Raw genomic sequence first — 18,437 nt, 5'->3', positions numbered from 1 at the left:
AAATGAATGGACCGTGTCATTGTATTCACCCTCTGCTTATGAGATTGCCATAGATTTCTTGATGGGGTTTTTATTTTTGGCACAGAAGGAAACAAGATGCTAGGCTAGAAAGGTTTTGATTGATCTAGCAAGACCTCTATAGCAGTTAGACTTATATCCCGCTTCATGGGGCTTCCAGCCCTCTCCAAGCGGTTTACAGAGTCAGCATATCGCCCCCCACAGTCTGAGTCCTCATTTCACCCACCTCGGAAGGATGGAAGGCTGAGTCAACCTTGAGCCGGTGAGATTAGAACTGCTGAACTGCAGATAGCAGTCAGCTGAAGTGGCCTGCAGTACTGCACTCTAACCACTGCGCCACCTCGGCTCTATGTTCAATGGGAAAGCAGAAAATAAAGGGCTACAATCCAGCCGCCCTAATCAATAACCAGGAATGCTCCTATCATACACCAAGAGACAACTTGGTTCATGGGAAGGGATCTATAGCTTGATAGGAGTTTTTCTTGACACTTTTACCTACCACTACAGGGTAATAAATCCAAGAATCTTAGCTGCAGTGGTGGGATTCAGCCGGTTCGCACCTGTTCGGGAGAACCGGTTGGTAACTTTCTAAGCAATTCGGAGAACCGGTTGTTGGAAGAAATCTCCTTTTGTTTTTTTCCACTCTACAGGCCTAATCCTGTAAGGAAGGCAGGAAGGAAACATTCTGGTGTTGTTTCTAGCCTAATCTTTATTGCCCTGATTACAGAAACTGCCTCTCCGGTTAACCCTTATTACATTGTCACAGCTGAGGTGAAGCGCCCATTGACATGAGTGACATTGAGTTATAGCAATAGCAATAGCAGTTAGACTTATATACCGCTTCATAGGGCTTTCAGCCCTCTCTAAGCAGTATTGCATATCGCCCCCAACAACAATCCGGGTCCTCATTTTACCCACCTCGGAAGGATGGAAGGCTGAGTCAACCCTGAGCTGGTGAGATTTGAACAGCCGAACTGCAGATAGCAGTCAGCTGAAGTAGCCTGCATTTAACCACTGCGCCACCTCGGCTCTTAGTTGGCCACGCCCATCCAGTCACATGACCACCGAGCCCCGCCTACCCAGCTGGTCATAGGGCAGAAGGTTGTTATATTATTTGAATCCCACCACTGCTTAGCTGCGTAGTTTGGTGCAAAACTGCATCAATAGGATTTAGTAAGCAGAAGGTGGGTTCGGGATACCAATACCAAGAGATCCAAAGTTCAAAACTTCCTCAAAAGTGAAGTCCAAAGGGTGAGGCTACGGTTTTTGAGTAGCTACTCAACAGGGGCTGGCGGGAAGTTGTTGATTTATGTTGATTTTATTTATATGCCGCCCTTTCCCCCCGAAGGGGACTGCCCCCGTGGCCCTCAGATTCTGTTTCTCGTTTAAATGACTAAATTTGAGATGTTTTATGAGGAGCTTCAGATTAAAACAGCCATCTACGTATGGGAGGCATTCAGCTTTATTTTCTTTCCCCTCTAATTAATACCAGGGATACATTGGACAGATCTCTGAGAAACAATTTTGAGGTCGATGTGTTCAAACAGAGGCAAAGTCCAGAGAATCGACGTTTTGTAATAGGGGAAATCTGAAGGAGCAGAACTCAAGTGGGATGCAGTTACACATAGAGGTTCCATGTGCTCTGTACTTTTTGGGGGAGCGCAGATCCTTTCTGATCGTTTGAGCAAACACTTTCTTTACAGCCCTTGTGAGACACGATCTGGTTATATACCGTTTAACTGCTATAATGTTGTTTGTAGAACTTATTTAAAAGACATTTCAGAAAGTTCATTGGTACCAAATTCCACTGTTTGCTTGCTCTGAAGATCAAGCTAACACAACTTTTCTGCACTGGCTGTATTTCTGGAGCCAAGTAAAGTACAACTTATTTATTTTTATTTACTAAGCTTATATCCTGGTCTGGATATAATAAATTTAAGTGGACCTTAAAAATTAAATTTAAAGCATAAGCATATTTAAGCATATATTGGGATTAGGGTTTTTTTGAAGGACTGCCTGTACTTACATGAACATGTCTGGACTTAAGAAAGGCAATTAAAAATCCTTTGGTGAGATCTTTTAAGTTAGTAGCCACAAGGACTCCCTCTTTCTGGATTGTTCCACCACAGGCTAAGGGCAGATAGCAGTCAGCTGAAGTGGCCTGCAGTACTGCACCCCTAACCACTGCGCCACCTCGGCTCCCAACTGGGGATTGACTGGGGATTGTCTATGTGAGTGTTAAAGTATCTTCCAATTACAATTTTATGCCCTACAAGAAATTAGCATCATCTTTTGTAAAGTTTGCCTGCTTGGCTGCTAACCAAACACCTTTATTTGCCAACAATGTGTGATAGCGATATGTGCTTATACCTCAATCTACAAAACCCCCAGAAATGCAGAGATGAGAAGCAGCGATGGCTGTTACACTATCCAGTAAAAAAAAAAAAGCATTATAAAGAAATCCTAATGCACCCATGTAGATTTTATAGTTTTATAGATAAATCAGAAACCCATACTTGATTATTTTGAATATTGTGTGTCTAGTATACAGTACCACATGAAGTTACTATGCACTTGAATACATCTGGTCTTCAAATAGATATTACAAAAATTATTATTCCACACTTTGGAGAGCAGGCAGTTTCTTTCTCATAAATGTGCCAAATCAACACTATTAATTAATAAACTATTGGAACAAGTGATTACAAAATACAAACAAGACGTAATAATTATGCATTTATGAAGGGTGGCTCATACAATTTATATGATCAATCATCTAATCATAATTTATATGATTAGATGATTACATAATTGATATCATGTCTAAGAATACAGCTTCAGAATTCCTGATGTCTACTGTGTATAATGTGTTGCTTTAGAGCTTCAATTGGGAATATTAAAAGCTTAATAATCGTTATTTTTTTAAAAAACCTATGTGAATAATAACTGTGTTACCGATTACAAATATTCTACATAGAGGGACTCATAACGTAAACCAAAACTGTTTAAACTCACTTTTGATATTTAAATGGCATATACTTTACAGTTATAATTTCACTGAATAAATAAAATTATATAATAGAACCACTAAGTCATCTTTTCTTCTAATATATAATTATCTTACAGTATGAAAAGATTTAAAAATCAGTCCCACCGTCATGGAGCTGGGTAGAAAAATAACAGCAGCCAACAAAACCTGTAAGTGGAATAATAACACTTCAGCTACAGGTTTTTAAAGCATCAGTTAAAGTGGTTTTCTGCAAAGCTTCTTTTGTTCATAAATCTGAATAAAAACAGACAATGTTAAGTGTAGTTCTGACATAACTCCACTGAGGTCGGGGAACTTAAGCTGGTGCAGAGTTTATTCCGGTAATTAAAAGCCAAAGTTAAGCCTCTTCCTTGAGCACACGAATGCATGCCTAGCCTCTCTCTCAGGGAGGGAAATAACCATCTTCTTATCAAAATGAATGTAACCCGGAAATTTAAGAGGAAGAACTTGAAAATAATTCATCTGAGGACTGTTTTACAAGGAAACCCTTTTCTTCAAAATCGGAGTCATTAATGCCAGTCGAAAGAATGATTAATCATTCTGTAAAATTTCTCATTGTGCTCTCTGAAATAGGAGTAAAGCTGCTCTAAGACTGTACTGTTGACCACAGGATGGGGCCGCCCTTTGGACTCGTGCAAACACCTCTCTCGTCCGTCGCTCCTAATGCAATAGAAGCCCTTGGTCTGGTTAAAATAAAAATTTGAAGACAAGATTTTGGAAGGCAGGTTGAGGAACCTTTCCACTTTCTGCAGTTCAGGAAGAGGGTCTCTGATCAAGGTGTTCCCGTCAACTATGTGGATCTGATCCAAGTGGAAATATTTCAGCCACCTCCCCATATGGACGTCGTACAGACTCCTCTGGATAGCCTTGTATTTGGTGTTAAGGACACCGTTTTTTATAACAACGTCTTCAAAGGGCTGGACAGGCTTGTGGTTTTCCAGCCTATTGTAATAGACTTGGGTGTAATCAGAGATAACTCTCTCCGTGGGGTCTCTCAGAATAAGCAGCAGTTTAATAGAGCTATTCATATCGTGAATCCTCTCGGGCGCCTGCGGCGAGGTAAAATAGCCTGGCGTTTTCTCAATAGTTATTTGATTTTCGTACGAAAGCGGCATCAGGCTTCTATACCAGTCGATGCCCTTCACGTAGTTTTCATCCCAGTCGAAAAAATGGACTTCCGTAGCTGCTACCACAATGTTTGGGTGAACATCCAACATTTCAAGTAAGGCCCTGGTCCCTCCTTTACGCACGCCGATGATAATCGTCTGAGGTATTTGTCTGCTTGTGCCAGGAGGCCTCACTTGCGCCAAATAGTGTTCACTCTTATTGCCGAGGAGGGCTTGCGATGTCAGCGTCTCCACCACCAGGGTCCCATTCTCAACTGGAGCAGCCTGAGCAGAAGTCAGCAGAAGATATGCTGACAGCAGTAGAAAGGCCATGTGGAGAGGAAGGAGCAATCAGTGCAAAATGCTGCTGTGCTTGGTTGATGAAACACGGAACTCGTTCCCCATGGAGGAAGCAGATGTTGGAGCTGGGACCAAAGCAACAGTGGGCTTCTCAGGCATCTGGAGGGTTGGGAAAAGCAGAAGGACAATAAAATTATTAGTAGTGGTATCCATTTGCCTCTTCATCTTAGCCGAAGACTTAGATACAAAACCTCCCTATATCTCGGAGCACAGTAAACAGGGGGAAACCGTAGAACTAATTAAGTTATTCATCTGCAAGGTTTCAAAGCAAATGAGATTTTAATTTTAATTCTGTTTCTAAACTGAGTCACCTAATGGGAAAACAAGCAAATGCTTCAAATTCTCTCTCTCTCCTTCCCTCCGTCTCTGTCTCTCTCACACACACACCCCTCAGGAAATAAGCACAGCCCAATGCCAACGGATAGTATCAATTATTTATTGGAAATATATGCATATATGAATACCCCGCACGCTATTCCTTTTTTAGAGTAAGCAATTCTGCAAAGCATAGAAAAGATATGAGAAGCATAAAAAGAAATTAGAAGACAAAGACGAAAAGAGGGGGGAAAAGTCTTACTAAACCTGTTTATTGCAATACTGTCAGCAATACTTTTTTTACTCCTTGCAAATCATCATCCTTTCCCCTATGTCCATATGTAATGTGAGTTAGCTTTCATGTTGTCAAAGGATAACAACCTTTTGTACACCAGACTGGTACCAAATCCAGAAATAGATATATAAAATACATATACCGTTCAAAAGATCATTGTTTGTTGTTCTTCATATAAAACCAGTAAGATAAAGAAGTACAAGAAATCTGAATATTGGTCATTATATACAAAGCTTGTACCCAGCAGTCACTCAAATTCCTTTAAGAATTCTTTTTAAAGGCTTCTTAGCTTTTCTGTAATAAAACTACCTTATCAAACGTTCTGGCATCTTCTGTACCTATTTAATTAGCCTATTAGGAGAAGTCTGGCACAATACTTCTATAAGATTCCAACCTCTTATTGTGGATCTTATCAACTTCACCCAACTACAGTTGATTCAACTTCCCCTTCCTTTCCCATTCAACCCACTTCCTTTTTAATGTATTTGTTTCGCACTTTGATCCCCATTCAATTATCTCTGTGTGATTCAAACACCACAATAGAATCCTTTCACACTGGTCTTTATAAGAAAAAGTTTATTTTTATATGTAGATATTTTCACATATTTTGAAGGAAAAAAACCCATTCCCACAGGGCCCATTGTCTTTCTAACAGCATGGGTATGTTGTAGAATTTTTTCCATTTTTAATGGTTCAGACAGTTGTTCTTGGTATTTAGGCATGCATGATTTGCAAATTCTCACTTACTGATAATATAAATTTAAACTTATTCGATATAAATTTTCAGATCCATGCTCTTCAAGGCACCGTACAATCTATAGATCAGTGTTTCTCAACCTTGTCAACTTGAAGATGTCTGGACTTCAACTCCCAGAATTCCCCAGCATTTGCTGGCTGGGGAATTCTGGGAGTTGAAGTCCAGACATCTTCAAGTTGACAAGGTTGAGAAACACTGATCTATAGTATTTAACAGTCTCTACAAATCATTTGGGTTTTGCTAACAACACAGCCTCATCTGCATAAAACATACATAAACATTCATTTCCTGAATGATACATCTCCAATGCAATCCTTATGCATCCTATATCCATCCATCCATCCATCCATCCATCCATCCATATATATCACAATTAAAAAGACATCACATGTAATTGTCATATTCCTAATGCCTGGAACATTTACAAAGCATTTCATTTATTCGTACATGTACTTTTATTTCATTCTAATGCCCTTTTCACACTCCAACCTTCAACTCCACATTGGTACAAAATAGTCAATACTCAGGCTGTATCTTGTGATTCTTCTAAATAAACAGATGCACTTTAAACTTTATTTCTAGCAGTCATCTATTTTTTAACAACTGTTGAAGACAAAAACTCTTGAGTGCACCTTCTGCTCACCATTAAGCTATAATAACGTATAGGTGGCAAATAAATTTAATAAAGAAACAAACAAATAATAAATACATGTGCCAAATATTGCCCATTTATATCTTTTGTACTATCATAAATCTCAAAAGGACAATCTCAGACATAATAATGCCCTTACTTAAGCTAATGCCCTTATTTTCTTTTGCATTTAATCTTGTGGTACCTTTCCATTTTTATAGGGGAACAATAATAGAATTCTTCCAATTATCAAGTACAGGTAAAGACTTCACATGCCAAACTATTGTAGAATACTTTGCAAGTATATACCGCATCTCAAGTTGTATCACTACACCTGCATTTGTCATTTTTTTTCAAGATTGCGAGAGAAATTATGATTTCAAACTTTTTCTTGTTTACTAATGTTGTAATAATTTCAGTCCATCTTTGAATACCACTGCTATTCCCAAACATTTTACACTTCCCATTAATATTGCGCTCAACACATTTCTCTGATAATTCTTTCCCCTCTGTTCTGAGTGGCTTCCGTATTCTAGGATGATGGCGCAGTGGCTAAAATGCAGTATTGCAGACTAACTCACTGCTCATTCCAGAGTTCGATTCTGACTGGCTCAAGGTTGACTCAGCCTTCCATCCTTCTGAGGTCGATAAAATGGGGATCCAGATTGCTAGGGGCAATATGGTGACTCTAAAGAGCCGTGGTGGCGCAGTGGTTAGGGTGCAGTACTGCAGCCCACTTCAGCTGACTGTTATCTGCAGTTCAGCGGTTCAAATCTCACCGGCTCAAGGTTGACTCAGCCTTCCATCCTTCCGAGGTGGGTGAAATGAGGACCCAGATTGTTGGGGGCAATATGCTGACTCTGTAAACCGCTTAGAGAGGGCTGAAAGCCCTATGAAGCGGTATATAAGTCTAACTGCTATTGCTAAACAGCTCAGAGGGGGCTGTAAAAGCACTATGAAGTGGTATATAAGTGCTATTGCTATCTCCTTGTGTTCACCTTCCATTCATTCTATCGAAAAGAATAGCCTGTCTCCTGATATATTTGCATATCGTACACGATTTATATATTCTCTCTCTGTGGTTCTTTTACTTGTATGCTCGTTTATTTTTTGTTCTATGTCCATTTCTCCCCAAGATTTTTATTCTATGAAATAACAATGTGTTGGTCACCCAGAAAACGTCATCACCTTTGGATTTTACTATTACTTTCTGAATCATTAAATTCAAATCCATCATGCTACCACAGATAACCACGTAAGTCAGTGGCTCCCAACCTTTTGGGCACCAGGGACTGGTTGCATGGAGAGATTTTTCTGTGGACCAGAAGGGGTGTGGTTTTGTGTACTGCCTGCATCCCATGGATGGGGTTTTGCTTGTTTGCGTGGCTCAGTTTCTGGGATGCTGCAGCCCGGTGCTGGTCCAAGGACTGAGGATTGGGAACCGTTGATGTAAACCATATACTTAAGCTACAAGTTTTTCCTAAGCAGATACTTACTAGTCATCAAGACTCCTAACACACAAGACATGATCAAGATTTCTCAGCTTAACCAGGTAATTCTTTTTAGGCACGTAAGAACCTGTATAATCTTCTTTTCTAATTAAAGAACTTTTCACTTTCCAGAATGAATTTTTATCCTCGTAGCTTTGAAAGCATTTATTGTGTGGCAGGAGGGGATGAGTGCTCTTCAAATTGAATGTTCTGTTGCAAAGCAGCAAGTTATGTTGTCCTTTGCATTCTGCCAAGAATTTGCAAATCCATTATTTATACAATTGATCGTATATGTAATCTAATCTTGGGACATCTGAACCTTTCCTAGATTCATTTGTTTCCTAACTGTATTATCATTTTATTGTACTGTCAATTATGGACGTGTTTGAGGCTTTTGCAGGTCTTGTGAGTTTGACTTGTAAAGTTTTGAATGTCAAAACAACAGTCTTTTAAGTTATTTACACCTGTGCTTCTCTGCTCTTCTATTCCTTCTATTATTTTCAACCTCTGTGATCATTAAAATTAACACTACCAGTGAAGATCAACCGACCTAGGCCCTCACCGGGAGAATATAATTATTACTGGTATTGCTTGCAGGTAGCTTGCAGAGGTGTTCTCCATGTGTTAGGTCAGAGGCTTAGATGTCAACATAGAGAATCCCCCATTTATTATTTGGGGAAGGTTACATTTTCAATTTCAGTAGGTCACTTTGAAACTGAAGCTCTGTTGATGGTGTGAAACAAACAATAAAATGGCAATATGTAAAAGTTAACTTGGTTTCAACCACCGGAGCAATAGTGTATAGATAATGTCAACTTGTCAAAAAAGGAATATTTTCATGTGCAGCTTAAAAAATGCGATTATTTATGGAAAAAGTGAAACAGAAGCTGTGTACATGTATCTGCCTTTTAAGTGACGATTTTCTAAGGAAGGATGAAAATGTTCCTGAAAAAAAAAGTTCAGGCATGGACTTTAACTATAAATAAGATCTAATACCAGGATGATTCACAAGTTTTTAATTAAGGAAATATAGTTAGATATAAGAAAACAGTTCCTTTTCAACATATGGCATTAGGAAAACAACCACAGTTAATCAAATCTTTTTTTTACTACAATAAAGAATATTTTAAATTCAGTCAACAAGACTTAACAAGCATTTTAGCAATTGAAAGAATTACATATTACTATGAATGCTAATGCAAAATGTTGTCCAGTCATCATAAGAAAGTACAGAGTTGACTATCAAATACTATTTTTTTAAAATAAGGCTTGATCTTTACTAAAATTTCTCTTCTGGTGCACGCAAAGCTTCTAATGTAATGAAATCACAAAACTTGACAACACCAGAGAAAGCTAGAAATGAGCCTCTTCTCCTACCTCCTAACGTCAAAATTATGAAAATTCTTGCAGTTTCAATATTGAATGTCTGTAACAGTTCACACTCACCTTTATATAGTTCCACATAATTATATTCCAATGAAGTTTCGCTTATGTTGATTACTAATGTTTAATGATTCCGGGAGAACCAGGATAGTGTAATGATTAAAGCAGGGATGTCCAACTTTGGCAACGTTAAGATTTCTGAGCTTCAACTCCCAGAATTCTTAAGCCAACACAGCTGGCTGGGGAATTCTGGGAGTTGAAGTCCACATTTCTTAAAGTTGGACATCCCTGGATTAAAGTGTTAGATTTGGACAGAAAATAGCTCTAGAGAGACTTCTGGCCAGTTTTTTTCTCTCTCAGTAGTGTTACTGTTGTGGAGATAAAATCAGGGAGAGCTTTATGTATGCACTTTTGACCCGCAGGAGAAATAGCAGGCAATAAACAACATTATAAATAAATAATAAATAAAACATATTTTTTCTCCCGAAAGCTCTGCATATTGCATCCATGAATTAAGTTGGATTGCATTTTCCATAGCTTAAAAAGTCTGCCTTTTGACTCCTGCACTCAAGATAATAGACTTCACATCAGAAATGGCCGTAAATCTCAACTCTTCAGAATCTTAGCTGCATGTCCAGAATCTTACTTCTCAGAAGAAGCCTCACAGACACAAGCACGCCTAGATTAGCTTTTTGTTTTTATTGCAACACAGAATGTAACCAAACTCTCGCAGAGGTCCTGTCTATTTGAATATTCATTCCTTTCAGAAATTTATGTGGCTGTCTATATAAAGAACCCTAGGCAGCTAATAAACTCACAAGTAATAAAAACACAAGCTTAAAACTCTAAAAGCATCAGCACTATGACAGTACCCTCTCAAAAATAAATAAAATAAAATAAAATGCTGGCTCAGTTGCCATCCTGATCCAATGCCTTTGAGAAGAGTCAGCTTTTAATGGCTTTCTGGAAGGCAAAGGAGTTAAGGCCTCTCTATATTTCAAAGTTTGTGTGTGTATAGCAATAACAGTTAGGCTTATATACTGCTTCATAGGGCTTTCAGCCCTCTCTAAGCGGTTTACAGAGAGTCAGCATATTGCCCCCAACAATCCGGGTCCTCATTTTACCCACCTCGGAAGGATGGAAGGCTGAGTCAACCTTGAGCCGGTGAGATTTGAACCGCTGAACTGCAGATAACAGTCAGCTGAAGTGGCCTGCAGTACTGCACCCTAACCACTGCACCACCTCGGCTCTTATCTATCTATCTATCTATCTATCTATCTATCTATCTATCTATCTATCTATCTATCTATCTATCATCCATCCATGCATTATATCTGTTTATCATCTATCTATCTATCTATCTATCTATCTATCTATCTATCTATCTATCTATCTATCTATCTATCTATCTATCTATCTATCATCTATCTATAGCCATAGCAGTTAGACTTATATACCGCTTCATAGGGCTTTCAGCCCTCTCTAAGCGGTTTACAGAGTCAGCATATCGCCCCCACAGTCTGGGTCCCCATTTCACCCACCTCGGAAGGATGGAAGGCTGAGTCAACCTTGAGCCGGTGAGATTTGAACCGCTGAACTGCAGAACTAGCAGTCAGCTGAAGTGGCCTGCAGTACTGCACCCTAACCACTGCACCACCTCGGCTCTTATCTATCTATCTATCTATCTATCTATCTATCTATCTATCTATCAATCATCCATCCATGCATTATATCTGTTTATCATCTATCTATCTATCTATCTATCTATCTATCTATCTATCTATCTATCTATCTATCATCTATCTATAGCCATAGCAGTTAGACTTATATACCGCTTCATAGGGCTTTCAGCCCTCTCTAAGCGGTTTACAGAGTCAGCATATTGCCCCCACAGTCTGGGTCCTCATTTCACCCACCTCGGAAGGATGGAAGGCTGAGTCAACCTTGAGCCGGTGAGATTTGAACCGCTGAACTGCAGATAACAGTCAGCTGAAGTGGCCTGCAGTACTGCACCCTAACCATAGATAGATCGACAGAAAGACAGACAGACAGAGATAGATACAGATATACACTATATTGCCAAAAGTATTTGCTCACAACTGAATCTGATTATGTGGATGGGTGAGTGAATACTTTTGGCAATATAGTGTATGTCTCTTACCTTTCTGCATATTTGTTCCTCTAGATCAGGACTGTCAAACTTGTGGGCTGGAAGCCAGATGTGTCACATGCTGGTCACAGCTATGCCCAGGTTTAGCGAAGGGTGAAAAAATTGGTTATATATCACCTGATGCCGCTGTGATGACACAAGTTTAACACCCCTGCTCTAGATAAATCCAGTACATTTGCAGAATTGTTGATGGTTCTATATGGCAGACATTTCTACCAAAATAAAACGTTGCCCAGAAATATATTACAAAGGATAATCAGATTCAAAATGCATTATGAAACTGAGATCTAAATGTATCAAAGTTGCTTTAGGGAGAAATTCTATTGGAGGAACATTCCAAGTTGAGTCTAAGAAATTGATTGATTTTGATGAAGCTTGGACCGTTAGCGCATATGGTTATGCTAAAATTGGGCAATAAAGCTAAAGGGGGTTTAAACGATGCACAGAGTAGATCATTGGGAAAAATTATCTAAATAATATCTGCATTTTGCTATCTTTGTGGAATTAAATGCAGACATTTAGAAAACATCATGGAGAACTTTGCATAATGGATTTGAAATAGCAACACTTCATTTTTCCTATCTCATAGAGCATTTGCAATAGCTTCGTGGTGCATAATTTAAAAAAATTAGTTCGGTTCTTTCTTCCCCAACTCCCCTGTATGGCATCAAAATTATAACACCCTATTACAAGTTATGTGTTTTTTATTATTTGGCCATGTTGGTTGCTGGGTAACAAAATGATATGGCATGCGTTAGGCGAAAAGGGAAAAAAACCAGCAGCTTGCTAGGAAAGTGAGGCTTTGAATGAAGATTCTAAAGTTATTTTAAACAATAGCCAGATTTGACTCAAAATATTTATAAGAATAGTCTAAGAAGTGATGCTAACATTTAATTTTATAGAATAGATTTGTGCTTAATATTCTGGAAGACAGCTTGCAATATATTATAATTGTTACTGTTTCAGGTCAAAATTTGTTGATTCCTAATTTATTGATATATATTTTTTTGCTTATCAGCTAGCTCTCTGAATAAGGTCAAGAAGCACTGGTTATATATTGGATAAATATGCCAATTTTTAGTAGTATTATCCTGAATTCTCCTTCTTTGAATTTATCCCTTCTAACTGGAGACACGATTTATTTATTTATTTGTTAAATTGTTAATAATGTTATAGATTTTGGTAGCTTATCTGCATTCATAATTAGCACTCATACATGGTTCACAACACTGGATTTAATCACCCCTCCTGACTTTCTTTTCCCTTTTAGATACAATCCCCCCCCCAAAAAAAAAATTATAGTTCAGATACTTTACAGGTAGTCCTTGGCTTACAACAATTCACTTAGTGACTGTTCAAAGTTACAACGGAATTGATAAAAGTGACTTATGACAATTTTTCAGAGTTGTGACCTTTGTAGCATTCCCATGACCATGCGATCAAAATTGAGATGCTTGGCAACTGGTTCATACTTATGACCGTTAAGGTGTCCCAAATACATGTGATCACCTTTAGACAAGAAATGGGGAACTCAGATTCACTTACTAGCTTATCAATTGCAGTGATTCACTTAACATCCATGACAAGGAAGGTCGTAAAATGAGGTAAAACTTGCTTAACACATCTCTCATCCACAGAAATTTTGGGCTCGATTGTGGTCGTAAGTGAAGAAACAACCTGTACTTGTTTGTCCCAATCACCAAGGGACGCAGAAAACTGCAATCTGTCAATGAATGTGAATTCAGATGAATATTCTACCTAATGCTACTATGTACCCAGCTAATGTCTATATTTTGTAATATATTATTCATGTCTTATAAAGCAAATAACATTCAGGAAAAAAATAGAAGTCAATGGAATGCTTCCCTATAAAACTGTAAACACAAATGATAAACTATTAAAAAGAAAAAAAAAATCTCAACAATCTAAATATTAAAATTAAGTAGATTATAAAACCATGTGTAGAAGTGGAGAATACATAATCTTGTTTAACAACAACATTTATTAAGTAAGCCTTTTACTTATTTATTCAACAAATACTAAGATGTTAGAGAAGTCTCTCTCTCTCTCTCTCTCTCTTTCTTTCTCTCTCTCTCTCTCTCTCTTTCCTTCTCTCTCCTTCCTTTTGTCTCTCTGCCCCTTTTTTCTTTTTTCTTTCATCTCTCTCTCACTCTTTTTCTTTCTTTTCTCTCTCTCTCTCTCTCTTTCCTTCTCTCTCCTTCCTTTTGTCTCTCTGCCCCTTTTTTCTTTTTTCTTTCATCTCTCTCTCACTCTTTTTCTTTCTTTCTTTCTTTCTTTCTTTCTTTCTCTCTCTCTCTCTTTCCTTCTCTCTCCTTCCTTTTGTCTCTCTGCCCATTTTTTCTTTTTTTCTTTCATCTCTCTCTCACTCTTTTTCTTTCTTTTCTCTCTCTCTCTCTCTCTCTCTCTCTCTCCCCAATTAATCTTTTTAACTGTGCTGGTCTTTGATTATAATAAACATTCTGTATCTGAATCATCCATCCAACTGTCTATCCACCCAATCTGTGGTTTGTTCACCCGGTGGGTGCAAAAGGCCAATCAATTATACAGAGTCAAGGATTATTTCTGATGAGAAGCAAAGGGGCTTATTTCTGATGATGATTAGCAAACAAAGGAGATGGAGCAAGACTGCCATTCTATTTTTATAGCTCAGAACATAGGAAATTCCAAACAGCAAATACAATGTTTGCTTACAAATTTCTTATTGTCATTAAAATAGCATGTGTACAAGTCATCTTGCTCAACTGGGAATAGCACGTGTACGAACAGTGCTGTTCAGCTGTTCCTGGAATGACCTCTACCACGTAGACGTCAACCCAAGCGGCAATAAGCTTCTAGGTAGAGTCCTAACTGCATCCTGCAGAGTTAAGTATAATTTCTTGCTTTGGTTTAGCACAGTGTCTGGTAGTTCCCCTGCTTCTGTACAGACAGGAGAAGTGGGGAGACAGTCTTGCCTAAGAGGCAGAGGTTTGCCTGGCTTCTTAGATCTTAATTCATAGGGTTTCTGAGCAGCCTCGCACACAAGGCTCACTGTGCATAAGGAGGATTTGGACTATTCCAGTAAGTCATCAAATCCAACCAATTCAATCAAATTCTCTTCAGCTGCACCTCAAGAGCCACTTTTGGGACTGTCATTGGTGGATGATAGGAAAGGGACCCTTGAATTTGACACCCCTGTTCTAGGGGATATTGAGGCCAATCATCCCCCCCAAAAGTAAATAAATTTCCTTTTAATAAATTGATCACCTTCAACTAATTCCATGAATAGCAATAGCAATAGCAGTGAGACTTATGTACCGCTTCATAGGGCTTTCAGCCCTCTCTAAGCGGTTTACAGAGTCAGCATATTGCCCCCAACAACAATCCGGGTCCTCATTTCACCCACCTCGGAAGGATGGAAGGCTGAGTCAACCCTGAGCTGGTGAGATTTGAACAGCAGAACTGCAGAACTGCAGTCAGCTGAAGTGGCCTGCAGTACTGCACCCTAACCACTGCGCCACCTCGGCTCTTCTGAAGTTCTTCAAAACACAGGTCAAAGGGGTCATCGCCCAAGGTTTTGCTAGAACCTGCCGCCATCATCTATGGTTGTGAACTATCCCCACTGGAACTGGCCCTATTTACTGGCAACGCCTCTTAGGGGGCCAGAGGGCTTATGAAAGAATCAAGACTCTGTGATTGCCTTTGCTTTAGTTTAGCAAAGAGTTCAATAGTTTTCTGTTTTATGCTTCTGTGCTGACAGGATGAAGTGGAGCAAAAGAAAGAAAAATAGAAGGTTCTGTAAAAGATGAAGTTTGGGGTTCCATGCCTTAAGTAAGGCTAAGGGGAAAAAAAACTACAATATGTTAAGCAAGTAATAGTATTAAATAATATCCAATAACATTCAAAGGGTGGCTTCCTGATGTAAGAGAGTTCCTATTGCTCTCTGCTCTAATTCTGCCTGCTCAAGCTTCCCTCTCTCGACATTGAAGAAACCCCATGTGGTCTTAGATTATTAGCCTTATGAGAAATAGATTTAATTTGTTTGAGCCAGATTCCTGAGGGTTGAACTACTATACTAAAATTTGTCCGTTGAGTTTACTCACATAGGTATTGAAAAAGGCAGTTTGGGGGATGGACAGAGGACATTCCTTTCTTGATTGAGGTAGCTGCTGATTGTAAAACAATGAGGGCCACGTAAGGGAAGGGGGAGTAAACATGACTGTATTTCTCTGCTAAAAACTGCAGGGTGGTACACTATAATCCACAGTTGATTTGCCCTCCCTGTCGTGGGCTTGTTCATCAATTAGGAACTTGTGTTCTAGTCAACCCAGAAGCTTATGAAACAGAAAGGAACGTTTCCTTGATGGAATGCATAGGAGACTAATTGTATGGTAATTGGAAAAGTCCACCCTTGTAATGGTATGTGGGAATAGCCCTGGGAGATCCGGCAGAGATGCTGCCTAGAGACCTCACAGAACATGCAAGAGTTCATTAATGTAACTTTATAATAAAGTAGAAGCAGGTTGTCTGGCTTTGTTTCCTGTGTGGTCTGCCTGGTAAGGATTTCATCAATCTTGTAAGTCTGCAAATACTATTCTTCTGCACACTCTTACAGTTCAACAGCTTAGGGAGGGCCCCTTATGAGTCTCTTGCTCTAAGACCCGAGGTGGCACAGTGGTTAGGGTGCAGTACTGCAGGCCACTTCAGCTGACTGTTAGCTGCAGTTCGGCGGTTCTAATCTCACCGGCTCAAGGTTGACTCAGCCTTCCATCCTTCCGAGGTGGGTAAAATGAGGACCCGGATTGTTGTTGGGGGCAATATGCTGACTCTGTAAACCGCTTAGAGAGGGCTGAAAGCCCTATGAAGCGGTACATAAGTCTAACTGCTATTGCTATTGCTCACGATGCAGCTTTGGGCTCTCTCTTACCCGACTGTTCCCTAAGCAGCATTTCTTGGCCAGGTCATCCAAGGTCATTTCCACATACCATTATATCTCTGTCTTAAAAAAGTGTGACAGTAATAGAACAATTCCGGTCTTTAGACAATTGGAACGTGTTATTAGTATCTGCGAACAAAAGGCCAAAGGAGGACCAAATCAATTGTTTAATAATTTGCCAGGCTGTTAGATCACTGTTGGAGGTGTTCCTGTTTTTTTAACTGATTATTTTGACAATTTGCAAATGGAAAACAGATGACCAGGGAGGAATAATGCTTAAAATGTAGGCTGAGGCAAAAGGTTGGTAAGAGAGATCTCGTACAGCTTACTATAAAACTCTTCTCATCTCTTGGGAAAGATTTCAGTTTCTGGCAGGTCCCTATTGCTTTGGAAGATGCTTGCAGTTCTCTTCCTACCAAGAAAGATTCTTCTATCCTTTGTAGCTTAAAACAATCATTCCTAACTGGTTTTGTAGAAATGTTTTAAACATTAATTATATAATACAGGTCGTCCTTGAGTTACGACAATTGAAGCCAACATTTCTATTGTTACGTAAGACACTTGCTAAGTGAGTTTTGTCCCGTTTTTACGACATTTCTCGCCACAGTTGTTAAGTGAATCACCGCAGTTGATAAGTTAGTTGAATGAATCTGGCTTCCCCGTTGATTTTGCTTGTCAAAAGGTTGCAAAAGGTGACCACACGACCCATGGGACACAGCAAAAGTCGTAAATATGAACCAGTTGCCAAGCATCTGAATTTTGATCGCATGAGGATGGAGATGCTGCAAAGGTCATAACTGTGAAAAATGGCCATAAGTCACTTTTTTTTCCCAATGCCGTTGTAACTTTGAATGGTCAAGGACTACCTGGAATAATTGCTAGATTTTGAAAGTCGTCACTAATTACATGCAGTCCTTGTCAAACTTGGGTTTCAACTTGAGATGGAAGTCTTTGCTCATAGGATGCCGATAAATTGAAAGTTGTTTATTTATTTAGTTAGTTATTTATTAGATTTATATACCGCTTCATAGGGCTTTCGGCCCCCTCTAAGCGGTTTACAAATTTTTTAGCAAATTGAGTCAGCAACTTGCCCCCACAGTCTGGGTCCTCATTTCACCCACCTCGGAAGGATGGGAGGCTGAGTCGACCTTGAGCCGGTGAGATTTGAACCGCTGAACTGCAGATCACAGTCAGCTGAAGTGGCCTGCAGTACTGCACCCTAACCACTGCGCCACCTCGGCTCTATCAGAGTAGTGTCTGTATGTGGCTAAAACCTCTGGAGGGTTAGAGTGCTTAGACTGGAGTTCACAAACCTTAAGAGAATTCTCTGGGGCAAAAAATAATTGCTTTGTTCTAGTGGCCTTTTCAGACCATTTAATCATAGAAATGGATAAACCTATGTGATTGACCCTAACTTAGGTTGCACTGTCCGAAGAGGTCAGCTGGCGTGTGACTGTTATCCAACTTTAAATTCAACTACCAGATTAAAAAGGCCATCTGAGGTTGAGATACAATAGCTTTCCACTGACTGCGCCATAGGTGAGTTCACCGTTAAGGTCACCCTTTGCTACTCCAATTAATATACAGATTCTACATTTTTCAGTGCTGTACTTTAAAGGGCCAAGCTCCTAGGTTAGCACCCTGATCCTTGCAGTATTGTGGGTAAGCTTGAGGATGGTTTTTAAGAAGGGAAATATGACTGTTGGGAAGAAAACCTCATTGTTAGTTTCAAGTTAGTTAAGTTGCCAGCTGGTATAAGACCAGCATTTGGGATAGACAATCCTCCAGTTTATTCCATCCAACATTAATTAAAGAAAGCAACCTGCGAAGGGGAAGGTAGAGATTTATAATTAAAACATTAGTCTAGCTAAATTGTGCCTGGAAACTAATGCTGTGGGCTCACATGGCTCCAGCTGTGTGATTAGGAGCA

At 39.3% G+C, this 18,437-nt stretch overlaps 1 protein-coding gene across 2 annotated transcripts in view; it reads right to left on the bottom strand.

The window, feature by feature from the left end:
• Nucleotides 1-1,910: 1,910 nt before the first annotated feature.
• The window catches only part of HS3ST1 (heparan sulfate-glucosamine 3-sulfotransferase 1), an 86,839-nt gene continuing 70,312 nt past the window's right edge, over nt 1,911-18,437 (bottom strand). For both annotated transcript variants that reach the window (XM_032231589.1, XM_032231588.1), the window contains exon 2: nt 1,911-4,632. In XM_032231589.1, coding sequence (XP_032087480.1) covers nt 3,577-4,506 — 930 coding nt within the window. In that variant the 5' untranslated portion in view covers nt 4,507-4,632 and the 3' untranslated portion in view covers nt 1,911-3,576. The remainder of the gene's footprint in view (nt 4,633-18,437) is intronic.

Source organism: Thamnophis elegans, chromosome 15, assembly GCF_009769535.1.
Source record: "Thamnophis elegans isolate rThaEle1 chromosome 15, rThaEle1.pri, whole genome shotgun sequence".
Lineage (NCBI taxonomy): Eukaryota > Metazoa > Chordata > Lepidosauria > Squamata > Colubridae > Thamnophis > Thamnophis elegans.
The sequence above is the reverse complement of the archived record's forward strand: the minus strand, read 5'-3'. Positions and strand labels throughout refer to the sequence as shown.